General features: G+C 38.1%; 1 protein-coding gene across 6 annotated transcripts in view; it reads right to left on the bottom strand.

The window, feature by feature from the left end:
• Positions 1-12,656, bottom strand: part of LRP1B (LDL receptor related protein 1B) — a 1,051,820-nt gene that overhangs the window by 464,769 nt on the left and 574,395 nt on the right. For all 6 annotated transcript variants that reach the window (XM_042437575.1, XM_042437584.1, XM_042437621.1 and 3 more), the window contains one exon: positions 9,117-9,245. In XM_042437575.1, the coding sequence (XP_042293509.1) occupies positions 9,117-9,245 (129 nt within the window). The remainder of the gene's footprint in view (positions 1-9,116; positions 9,246-12,656) is intronic.

The raw sequence follows: 12,656 nt of genomic DNA, 5'->3' as shown, positions 1-12,656 counted from the left end.
CATTATTTCTGCAGTGTGGATACACCCTAAGTCTCAGGTTTTGTCTTTGAAATCTCAGGAATAGGAGACTCCTGAACTAGCAACTATATCTGGAGGGCCAAAGTTTGGGGAAGATTACTTTAAGGAAATCCTTCTTCAACTGGTAATCATTGCAGGACTCACTCTGGTGGCTTTGTTCTCTCATCTTTCTTCTGTGGATGTCTGTACAGGGCACACATCTTGGGGTTGGATTCATCCTATGAAACTTCCTTCGAAGGAAAATGAGCCAGGTTCCTCACAAGTTAGTGTTTTGCAACAATGGGAGACATTTGGTATGCCTGGCCAAATAGTCAGCTACTATATAAGCTTTGTTTTATTAAATCTTAAGCTGCATCTTAAATAGAAAGGTGTTTTTTACATGTTTTAAACAAAACAGAATAAACTAAAAATATTGCTGTTTCCAAACCGCATTGATGATGATGATGATGATGATGATGATAATAAATAATAATAATATAATAATAATAATAATAATAATTTAATCTTAGGAATCCAAGAGTATAGCAGTAAAATAACATACAATTTAAGAGAAATGCATTAAAATTCCAAATCCCCAACCCTCCCCCTTAACTAAACTAATCGAGTCCTAAAAAGGATAAACAAAAAAAAAAATTAAAAATATTAATATCAATACACTAAATGAAATTAAAAATTTCAGTCAGAGTCCGGGTAGAGTAAAAGATAAAGATGGGTATGAAGGAGAGAAGGGGGGGAGGCAGGTCAGCAAAGGTATTCTAGGCGCATTACAGTGGCCCAGAAGGGGCCATCTCACGCCGCCGCTGGTTGCAGCGTCCAGGAACCGCAGCAGCCAAACGGCGTGGTTTCCGGACGCTGCCAAGAAGGAGCATGAAATCGCGCTTCCTTCTTGCTCCCCAGAAGAGACACCGCGAGGCGCTAGTCGCGCACTTGCAGCGTCATTTCTGGGGCATGACATGCGGACGCAGAGTGTCCGTTACTTCAAGATGGCGGCGGCCATGTGGAACGGCCGCCGCCATTTGTTACAGACTCAGTTCATGCTAGGATTAGGGGCGTCTGGAAGAGACGCCCCTTTCTAACCCTAGCACGGACTGAGTCCATCCTAGGGTGCCTGTTTATAATGGGCCCTAGTCTGGAAAGACCTGCCGAAAGAGATACATCTTTATGGACTGAAAGAATACATCTCTGCAGTACAATACTGAGATTGCATATTGTGGAGGTCATTTTGCTGGAGAAAACCATAAACTATACGCACTATGTTTGAAAAGTTTTATTTCATGCTCAGAATTACCACTAGGCATTTAGAGCTAAAGAAAGTGGCAAGTAGAGTACATTATTTTAAATCAATAGGATTTTAAAGTACGCACTCATGTAAGTCCCATTGGTTCATTGGATATGTGCTAGCAGAGCTAGCAACTGAGTTCACCCTACAGCTTTTTATCAGATGACTTCTGGTTTTTTTCTTCATGTGTTTTTAATTGTCCTTTAATATGTGATTTTTTTTTTTAAATGTTCAGTCACACTCTGAGCCATCTTGCGTCCCAATGTTGGAATTAAACCAGATATAAATTTGGTAAGTAAAGTATGATTAAGAAACCACTGAAACAGCTTGTGTGGCATAGTGGTTTGAGTGTAGGACAATGACTCTGGAGTTCAATTCCCAGCTTGGTCATCAAACCCCTTGGGTGACTTTGGGCAAGTCACATGCTTTCAGCCTCAGGGGAAGGCAATGGCAAACCAGCTCTGAACAAATCTTGCCAAGAACCCCCCATGATAGATTCACCTTAGGATCACCATAAATTGGAAATGATTCAAAGGCACACACAACAAGAACAACAACATATACATTAGTGTCTCGACTGTTTGCAAGGCATTAACAGCAACTTCTTTATACCTCAGATAAAAACCCTTTAAAAAAAGACTTCACTCCTACAACTCTCATTCTCAGAGGTTCCTATGCACTAGTGACCTGTGCCCTTACTAAGTGTCCTTGCATTTTTGTACCCATCTCCTATTCTTTTCTTAGAACAGCTTACTGTGCTTCTCCTCTGTCTCTAGTGACCTCTTTTCTTTGTACAAGCATCCCATTTTTCTATTATTATACAGCACACTGTTCTAAATCTCACATTTTGACAAGGTCTCTGATGCAAAGTACCTGAAGCCAAATGAGAAACAAAGATAAACAATTTCAGCATATTTTTGCACTGTTTTGAACATATTAATGCAGATCTGCTTTGTTGGATTTGCAAACTGCTAAAAAAAACCCCACAAAAAACCTAACCCCAAGCTCCTTGTGACAATGAGGCTGTAATTAGGCTAAATGAGTTTTAAAATGTTCATATAATGAAGCTATACTTGGTGCTTTAATGAGACATGAAATGGCACACCTCTAACCCATGTACAGAAAAGCCCCTAATTATATCCCTCTTGTTCAAAGAGTAGCGAGTTTTCCCCTTGACTGTGCTTAAGATGATGAAAGATGTCTATTCTATTCATATCTGCTTTTAACTTGAACTTCAGATCAATAAACAGTGTCACACCACATAAGAATCGCAGACTCTTGTCTACTCTGCCACCATCAGTTGCAACTCTATTGCTGATCTTTAAATGTGTCACTGGATGTGCTACTTTGCAGAAAGACTTTTTTAAAAATATATTTTAAAATACTGATAAATTTTATAATATTCTGAATTATCTTGCTATAATGAGGATCTTTTATAACTGGGAAAATGTTATCTATTGCTGGGATTAGCACAGAAGGCATCTCAAAAAGGGAGCACTCACTATTGGGGAAAAGGAAAATGATATATTGGTGGTGAAGAATGGCAAATGTAGATTTTAAATCCTAGAACTTTAATTTAGTGAGTTTTGCACAAAGTGCATTGTACTTATAAAGTCAATTTGTACTGAATCTTTTTTTTTTTGAAAGAGCAGAAAAACATGCACGTCAAAGACTGAGCAGACACTTTTTGATCAAAGTAAGGCTCTCTTTCTTTCATTATGTTCTACTTTTCCTATAGATCTGCTATAAGTGAAACACATAACCTTGCTTGCGCTTTTGCAAGACAGACTTTTTTTCAGAAGCTAAAAAATCTAGTCACTGTTTTTAATATTCTTTATTCTTACATTGACTCTAAAGTCATACTCCTGAAATCGTGACAAAGAAGAATAAAGATTTTGAATCCTCAGCAAAACTGTATTTCATCTCTCTCTCCCCCCTGTAACTAAAGAGTCTGTCCTTATCTCAATAATACAAAAATGAGTCTTATTGCTTCCAGATGGCCAATAAATGATTGACTAGGAGACAGGGTGCTGCCTAATTACAAATATCTATCTATATCTGTGTTTGAAAGAATGCTGTATACAGATTTAAGAAGTCCAACCACAGCTTTACAGAGCTCTTTCAACATCTTATTGTGGAATCCTGTTTTGGAAGCCAAGCAATTTTTTTTAAAAGCCACATAAACAAATCTTAACCATTATTTTTGTGAAATAAGGATCTTTATTATGTGTATACAATACAGCCTTGCCTACTGCCAATTACTATGGCATTATTACTTTGATTTATTAGAAAATCAGCTCATTAAGGTGCTTTCATTCATCTGAGAATCACTTGTCAGAATAACATAGAAGGTTTTGATACACTGAAGTTTTTAATAATTAATGGTTATTCTTAAATTCTGTTGAATGAATTCACTTACTTGAACAAAGACAGCTGATAAGCACATTTTATTGCAACCCCCCCCCCCCACACCCCACCAAGGTGGTGTAAAACAAAACTTAAAATTAGGGGTGTGGGAACCCCAGGGGAATGCCAATGAATGAACTATTCAATTGTGGATAAAAAAATATGCAAAACTCATTGTTTCCCATATTGGTAGAAATGAAGGATATCAATCAATTTTTTTTTTCATTTCATGGGTCTATCCTGTTTGGACTACAAACAAGACTGTAGCCAAAAATGATTTTTTTAAAGATCTTGGATATTGGTTTTAGCATTCACTCTGTTTATACATAGATGAGTAGGAAATGTTTACTCAGGAGCTGTACAGAGAGCCCCTAAGGAGTGGCAGGACCCTGCCCCTTTTCTTGCTGGATCAGGGGCAAGGCAACTGCACTCTGCTGCTCCAATCTGGCCTTTCCCTGGTGCAAAAAGGAGCTGCAAAAAGCTGCTTCTTTTTGCACTGCAGAAAGGTTGTCCTAACTGCCACTGTGGTGATGCACTGAAGACACAAGTGTGACGCCGCCCGCTGTCTAGTCAGGCAGGCAGCATGGGGGTGGCATGGGGATGTCATGCCCCCACTCTACCCTGAGGCTGGTTCATTATGCTGGTCTGTTGAGGCCCTAACTTTATCAGTCACTTAGATGAAAGAATAGGGAGCATGCTTATTAAATTTGCAGATGACACCAAATTAGGAGGAACAGCTAAAACCCCAGAGGACAGGATCTAAATTCAAAATGACCTTAACAGATTAGAAAGCTGGGCCAAAGCTAACAGAATGAATTTCAACACAGAGAAATGTCAGGTGCTGCACTTAACGGCAAAAAAAATTGAAATGCACAGCTATAGGTTGTGGGACACCTGGCTGAAGGAGACTATGTATGAAAAGGATCTAGGAATCCTAGTAGACCACAAATTGAACATGGGTCAACAGTGTGATGCAGCAGCTGAAATGGCCAATGTGATTCCAGGCTGCATCAATAGAAGTGTGGTGTCTAGATCAAGGGAAGTAACAGTGGCACTCTATTCTGCTTTGGTCAGGCCTCAACTAGAATACTTTGTCCAGTTCTGGGCACCACAACTCATAAAGGATGTTCACAAATTGGAGCATGTCCAAAGAAGGGCCACAAAAATGGTGAAGGGCCTGGAAATCATGCTTTATGAGGAGTGACTTAGGGAGCTGGGTATGTTTAACCTGGAGAAGAGACAGTTAAGGGCTGATATGACAGCTCTCTTTAAGTATTTGAAGGGATGCCACTTGAGGATGGAGCAAGCTTGTTTTCTGCTGCTCCAGAGAACAGGACCTGGAACAATGGATGCAAACTACAGGAAAAGAGATTCAACTTCAACATTAGGAGGAACTTCCTGACAGTAAGGGCTGTTAGACAGTGGAACACACTTTCTTGGAACATGGTGGGTTCTCTTTCCTTAGAGGTCTTTAAACAGAGGCTGGATGGCGATCTGTCATGGGTGTTTGATTGTGAGTTCCTTCATGGCAGGGGGTTGGAGTGAATGGCCCTTGTGGTCTCTTCCAACTCTATTATTCTATTATTCTAACTGTCATATTCAGATCTTTTCAATGTCCTTTCCATCCCTAAAATTAAGAAATTTGTGAAGAGATTAGGAAAAAAATTGTCCCTCATCTTTACTTCCCAAATTCAATAGAATACTGAATTAAATAAAGCTGATACAAGCATGAAAAAGACGGTGCTATAGTTGTCAATTTTAACTTTTCCCCACATTCAGTTTTTAAAATGTCCAGTTCTTTTAATGACACTACAACGACTGTCTCTGGAGAGGTAGGTGACTACCCCCTGCCACCCTCCACTGACAGAGGAGTGTGTGCCACAACTGCTATACTGTATGCTAGGTTATTTTACAAAGGAAAAACACACACAACACTTGAAATGGCAAATCTTAAAACTAGCTAGTGGAAGGGATTGGTAATCTTTGCACATGGAATCCACACTGCAATATCCAGTTAAGGGGAATAAACCCAACATTATGTGCACTCACTGGTAATGTGGTGCTGAGTCCAGTGGTGACAAAGTCCTATTGCTACTTATTTGCAAGGCACACTAAGATCATGAGAGGATAAAAGATCCATGGAAAGAATGAAGACAATGGAATTTGGCAAGATAAAAGTGGTGGTATCAATAGAGTTGGCATCAGCCAGTGTAGTAACTCATGATGGTACCTCTCCTCTTGACCTGCTCCCATGTCACCCCATGTAGAATTGTTATTAATGTTTTTGCATGAATGTTACTCATAAATCGTAATTCCTGTATATCAGTGAATGTAATGGCAATAGTTGTGATATAAACAAGTTTTGTTTGTTTTGTTTCGAGTCGACCTCAACCCATAGTGACCCTGTACAACTACTAAATTATACCTTTAAATTACAATATCATATGTACACTTTAATGTTGTCACATAGTTTCATGTGGGTAATGTGAAAATTTAGTAAGGTGTGATGTTTTTAAAGAAAATTTTAAAATATTTTAAAATGTTTTTAAAATAAAATTTGACATTTTTGAAAGAAACCGAGGCCTCTCCTTTCCCCTCCCACTGTACCTTGCCCCACTCACGTCATCTCTTCCACTGAGCTCCAGTGTTTTAAGGGACACAGGCAAATGCCACAGTCCACTTCTGCCAAAAGGCAAATGCTTCAGAAACAGTGGTGTCAATTCCCCTTAAAGTATCACCTGGTTCAAACCACAATTCCCACACACTCCTAGTAACATTCCTGGATAGACCATCCAACCATTGCTATACTACACTTAGCCTCTCTCTATGGAAAATAATCATACCAAGTAGACAGTGTGGGGACAAGCCATATCAATTGGTTGTACGAAGGAAGGAAACTTCACAGAACTTAGGCATGCCTGGGAAGGGAAATTTAGAGTGCATGTACATTGTAGAAATAATGCAGTTTGATACCACTTTAACTATTATGGCTCCATCCTACAGAATCCTGAGATTTGTTGTTTTGAGATGCTAGACCATTTTGGCAGAGAAGGCAAAAGACCTTGTAAAACTACAAAACCCAGGATTCCACAGGTTGGAGCTACAGCACTTAACTGCATTACTTCTACAGTGTTGATGCACCTTTAACAAGAATTTATACAGTACCAAGGCAAACCTGTACAGGAGCATTCCAGAGTATGCAAAGAATATATGGCAGTCTGAATTTGTGAACTGTTTGCTTTTATATGTCTGCTATCAGGAAAACGGAATTCCAGGATACTTGGTTTCAGATTCTTTAATTCTATGTTTTCCTTCTAACTGCAGTCAAGTCTTCCATATCCATGTATTCTGCACCTATGGATTTACTCATCCATGGCATGGAAAAAGTCAAGAATTTGAAAATTCCAAAAAGCAAAGCTTGATTTTGCCATTTGATATAAGGGAACCATTTAACTACCCCAACTGATAATTAATGGGACTTAAGCATCCAGACATGTAAGTATGCATGGGGGTCCTGGAATCAAACCCCAGAGGATACCAAAGGCCCACTGTACTATTTGAGGCTCATGTAATATAATTACTAGTAATCCTATACATATACTCAGAAGTAGTATTTCAGTCAAATCCAGGTAAGTGAGTATAGGATTGCAGGTTAAATCCCTTTCCTTTGACCCCAGAACCTACCTAAAATAATACATTCCCCATTAAACATGCTAGGTTAGAGTGAAACAATGGAATTTGTGTTAACATGTAGTCAATTATCAATGGTGAATATTTTATGTTCCTATATCAGGAATGACACTAGCCAAATCCTATTAAAATGTCTTTCTTGAGGAGTGGCAGGTGGAAAAATATTGAAATAGTTTTTTTTTCCTCCAAAAGTTTATTTTGTATTATATTTAAAATCTATTGTTGTACTTTGTGGATCAATATGAAATTTAAACTTATACCTTGAGCTTATCAATACCTTTAATCATACTCTATTGCAAACATTTCTGTGACACTAGAAACACACATTTTCCCCAGTGCTACATTCATTTTTCATTTCCCTTCTACAGTCTAATACTTTTCTAGAACAGTATGAAGTCAACCCCAACCCAATATGTCTTTCTTTTTTTTCTTTTTCTTTTTTGGAATGAAAAGAAAGTAAGTCAATCTTGATTTTATTTTTAATTTACACCATGGGATTTTGACACCACATTACGACTGCTAGGTTACTTTTTTCTTTTCTTTTTTAAAGCTTTTTGTAGGAAATATATCTTTTATCATTATGAATGCTGATGGCAAATGGAATAGAGGAAACAACAGGAGCAACAACAACACATACTCTGACCACCAAAGGCACTGACTAGGAAAACTCTCTTCAATTTCACTTCATTAAATCAAGCTTGCTAATTCTCTTAAACACATAGTTTAATATCACTAGTGAAAATATGCATTAATTATCTAACAGAGCATATTATTAATATCATGAAATCAACTCTCATGGGACTGTTCCAGGAACAAGACGTAGTCTTAGGTCCGGTATCCAAAGGGAGTTGTCTTCTGATAATTTCATTTATGTTGTCTTAAATTATTACAAACAATCATTTAGTTCTGTGCAGGGGAAAACACCACATGAGATTTAAATGAAGGATAGAATTGGCAGCTTTACAAACCTTGGCTAAGTGAAACTGTCCACTCATGTTAGTAAAACTTTTCTCAAATGGTGTTTGACTAACACAAAACCTTCTTTCAAATTGTTTGGTAAAGGTTCTAAGCAGCTTTGCACTGCTGTGTTGATTTTCAGTTTCTAAGAACCTTGACAGGTCTGTTCTGGTTTTCCAGATAGATACCTCTGGTGTTGTTTTTGTATAATTAAAACATTTGTAGTTTGGAGGTAACTAATTACAAATGAAATAACTAACTACTTATAATTTCTTTTTTTAATCATTAAGGTTCACCCAAGTTATAATGCAACTGTAACTTCAGAAGTAACTTCACTCATTTTGTGGTATTACTAACATTTTAATTACTCTGGTAGTTACAGGCCTGTGGTATCACTAAATGATGGCTTGCACTGTGTCTCATGCACTGTTGGTGGTGCTGAGGTAGTCAACAGTTGAATGTGAAGACAGAGTATTTTATATTATAAGCAGTAATTTGTAGAATTCATACCTTTAAAAATTCAATTTTACCCATTTCAGTTACTTCCGAAAATGAAAAATACTTTTTTTAAAGGAAACAATGAAAGTGACAGATTACTTTTTGGCCATGGAATAATAATGATGACTAATTACTTTTTTTTAAAGTACCTTTCTAAGCTCTGTGTATTTGCCAAGGGGGCAGATTTTATTTCCCGAAGAGAAAGATAACTCTAAAGAATTATTTTTTTTAAAAAAAAAATCAGAAACAACAAACTGTTTCTTCTTACCTCTTTTAACTTTGCAAGACTTTTTGTCTGGCTGGAGAAGATAACCTTCCACGCAGCTGCAGATATATGATCCATCTGTATTTCCACAAGTTTGGCTACAGGTCCCATACAGATTACATTCATTCAAATCTGGAAGGAAGAATAAAATGGTTAAATTATAAGTAAGAGTCAAAATAAAAGAGAGATTTTCTTTCAGAGCTCCTTTTCTTTTGTGTAAACCTTCTGGCAAACAAAGCCACTTCTTGAGTGTTGAACCAAATACAGCTGAAAGCTGTAATGTTCTATATCTAAAAATTGGTTTTAGAGACTGAGGAAATGTGAATAAACATAAGAAAAAAATAATTTTATGAGAATATCATATATGGTTCACAGAAGCAAAGACGTATGCTCCTTAATCATACTAATGTTCTTTCTTCTAAGACAGGAGTATGAAACTGCTAGGGGATGAAGGAGCCAAAGAGGTTCCCTGTGGGAACACCTCCCATGTCTCCATGTCTCCTGTGCCACCCCCAACCCATACATTTTGTCTGAAATATTCCACCAAATTATGCTCCTGAAGCATCTAGGGGAGTATGACTAACCATCTTGGAGCCCTGGTGGCGCAGTGGTTAAATGCCTGTACTGCAGCCATTCACTCAAGACCACAAGGTTGCGAGTTCAAGACCAGCAAAAGGGCCCAAGCTCGACTCAGGCTTGCATCCTTCCGAGGTGGCTAAAATGAGTACCCAGACTGTTGGGGGCAAATTAGCTTACTTGCTAATTAGCTTACTTGCTGTTCACCGCTATGATCTTTGGAATAGCGGTATATAAATAAAACAAATTATTATTATTATTATTATTATTATTTACCCGTTTTAGCCCCATACAGGCCTTCTTTCAAAATTGAAAGCATGCTGAACCTGTCATTCAGCCATCAGTGAACTGTAATTGTATTAATAGGTTCTTCTGTTAATACGAAATGACAGCAAATGACAGGAGAATTATACTGATAGATAAAGGCCCTTTTTAGAACACTTTCATGTAAAAGTGTTTAGTACGATCACTTTCACAACTGCTTCCTGGGTGGCTGAATGAAAGGTTCAGCATGCTTTGCTTGTGAAAATGATTCATACAATCACTTTCACTGGAACTTCCCAGCCAGGTCAAGTATGGGCCAAGTATGAGTTAGGCATGGAAGTTCTTCCCGCGATCCGACAGGAAGGACAGGACAGGGGTGGGACAACAGCGTACCAAGCCTCATGTGATAATCTCCAGTGTGAGGGCTCTACTGGCCATTATTGAGTGGAAAAAAGATTCAGACAAAAAATTAGAAGTGGGGAGTTTAGTGGACTTAAAGGACTGAAAAGAAGAGTATTGGTGCTGGAAGGTTGTCAACCCATTATCCAGACTGGATAACACCGATCCTAAAGTCACTCCATTGGCTGCCTATTAGTTTCTGGCTGCAGTACAAGGTGTTGGTTATTACCTTTAAAGCCCTACATGGCTTGGGTCCAACCTATTTAAGGGATAGTCTACTTCCATACAATCCACCCCACACAGTCCGGTCCTCTGGGAGGAATTTATTGCAGCCTTTAAAGACCAGATTAACTGAACCCTCCCAAAGGACCTTTTCTGCAACTGCTCGCAGGCTATGGAATGGCCTACTGGGTGAGATCTGTCAAATTAGAACTTAGCCAGCTTCAAAAAAGCTGTCAAGACAGATCTCTTCTGGCAGGCCTTTCCCAAATAAATTCCCTGGCCACAGACTGATTACCTCCTCACACCATATATTTACTACCACCCTGTCTATGTTGTCTTTATTATAAATTGATTTTAAAACTCTTTTAATTGTAATACATTTAATTCTTTTTAGGGGGGGCTATTGTAATTTTATGTATTATATTGTATGTGGACATTTTAGTGTGAGCCACTCTGTATTGCTACAGAAGAGCAGGATATAAATAAAGGTTTTATTTATTTATTTATAATATGGAAAAGAAATGAAACAAGGGACAAGGATTGGCAATCAGTAAATCAGTTACAAATTTGTAAGCTAAAGTCACAGATCCATAACTGTTCTGTATTGGGTAAGACTACGTAGCAGCCAGATTGGATGAAGGAATTCTGTTCAGCTTCCATTTGAGGTACAAGGAGAGGTACAAGGAGAAGGAAAAGACATTTTCGAACCCACTCCTACCGCTAAAGAAGACTGTGACAAGCTGAAGAAGAAGTCCTATCACAATTCCTTGTCTTGGCTTCATTTGGTGGCTGGAGGAGGTTAGAAAGTAGATGATGTTGAATATAAGCAATCACTGGTGGCAATAATGGGATTGTGACCCAATGAAAATAATGTTTGGAAGCAATTATTGATTATGTTATTCAAGCAAACTTGGAAAGGCCTCTTTTCAGACTGCAACTCCCAGAGTCTTCCATCCATCATGGGTACTGACTGGGTATTTGGGGAATTATAGTCTAAAAGGTAAATTTTTCAACTCTAGTTTGGGACAAAGTTAGAATTGTCTTTTTTCTGCTTCAGCCCCTTTCCCACAGCTGTGTTTGTGTGTCCCTTCTTCCCCAATATATGTGGGTGGCTTGTTTTTATAAACAATTCTGCAGGCCAATGACTGGATCCTATTTATGTAAGGTCATAGCAATCTCACTGTGATAATACTTATCCAGGAGTAGCCATGTTTGCCATGTAGCAGTGCTGTTTGTCTAACAAAGGAGCTTGTAGCTTCACAAAGTATGGAGGTAACTTGGATCTCAAGAGGAATATCTCTCTTTGTTTGCTAATGGAACTTACAATTTGTTTATTTCCTGGAGTACCCACATAGTTAGAAGGTGGAGGGGCCAGCCTATATGAATGCATCTACAAAACCACCTGAATGGAAACAGCCACATCTTGACAAAATGCAGACTTGTGACTAACATGGTCTTATTTTTTCCCCTCATGTATGTTTTTAACATTTTTGCCTAATGAAGAAGCCCGCAGAGTTTCGGAAACTTTCAACATGTATTCTGTGCATTTTGGTTGTCCCCATAAAAGTATCACTGCTTTGTGGATTTTGGGTGTACTTGTTCACCAGGAGTAAAGGAATTGATGTATTTATATTCACATCATACTCAAATATCCTAACACAGGATGGCCTTATATCTCCCTTTAAAACTTCTTCAATGGTACTCTAATATGTCTCCAGTATTTTACTACCTATCTAACTGCCTGTCTGTCTACCTAATCTGTCAGCTTTAATTTCTTTCACTATTTTTTAAAAAATCTGGCTATTTTTAAAAAATAGAATTACGTGACTGATTCCACATAAAGAAAGACTCATCATTCCTCACCTCTGTTGTACCTCTATGTACAATAGAGGTGAGGAATGATGAGTCTTTCTTTTTAACAATCTCTTATCTAGTTTGCTCCAATGCTGAGTTTCACATAACCTCACATTCTGAACCCTTGTCCTTGTCAAACACTTCTGACCCAAAATGACATTCTGTTCAATTAGCAGCTTATTTCTCCTTTTGCCTTAAATTTAATTATCCTCTTATTACAGAATAAAA

The sequence above is a fragment of the Sceloporus undulatus genome, chromosome 1 (assembly GCF_019175285.1).
Source record: "Sceloporus undulatus isolate JIND9_A2432 ecotype Alabama chromosome 1, SceUnd_v1.1, whole genome shotgun sequence".
In the NCBI taxonomy this organism is placed as follows: Eukaryota; Metazoa; Chordata; class Lepidosauria; order Squamata; family Phrynosomatidae; genus Sceloporus; species Sceloporus undulatus.
This window is presented reverse-complemented; position numbering and strand designations above follow the sequence as displayed.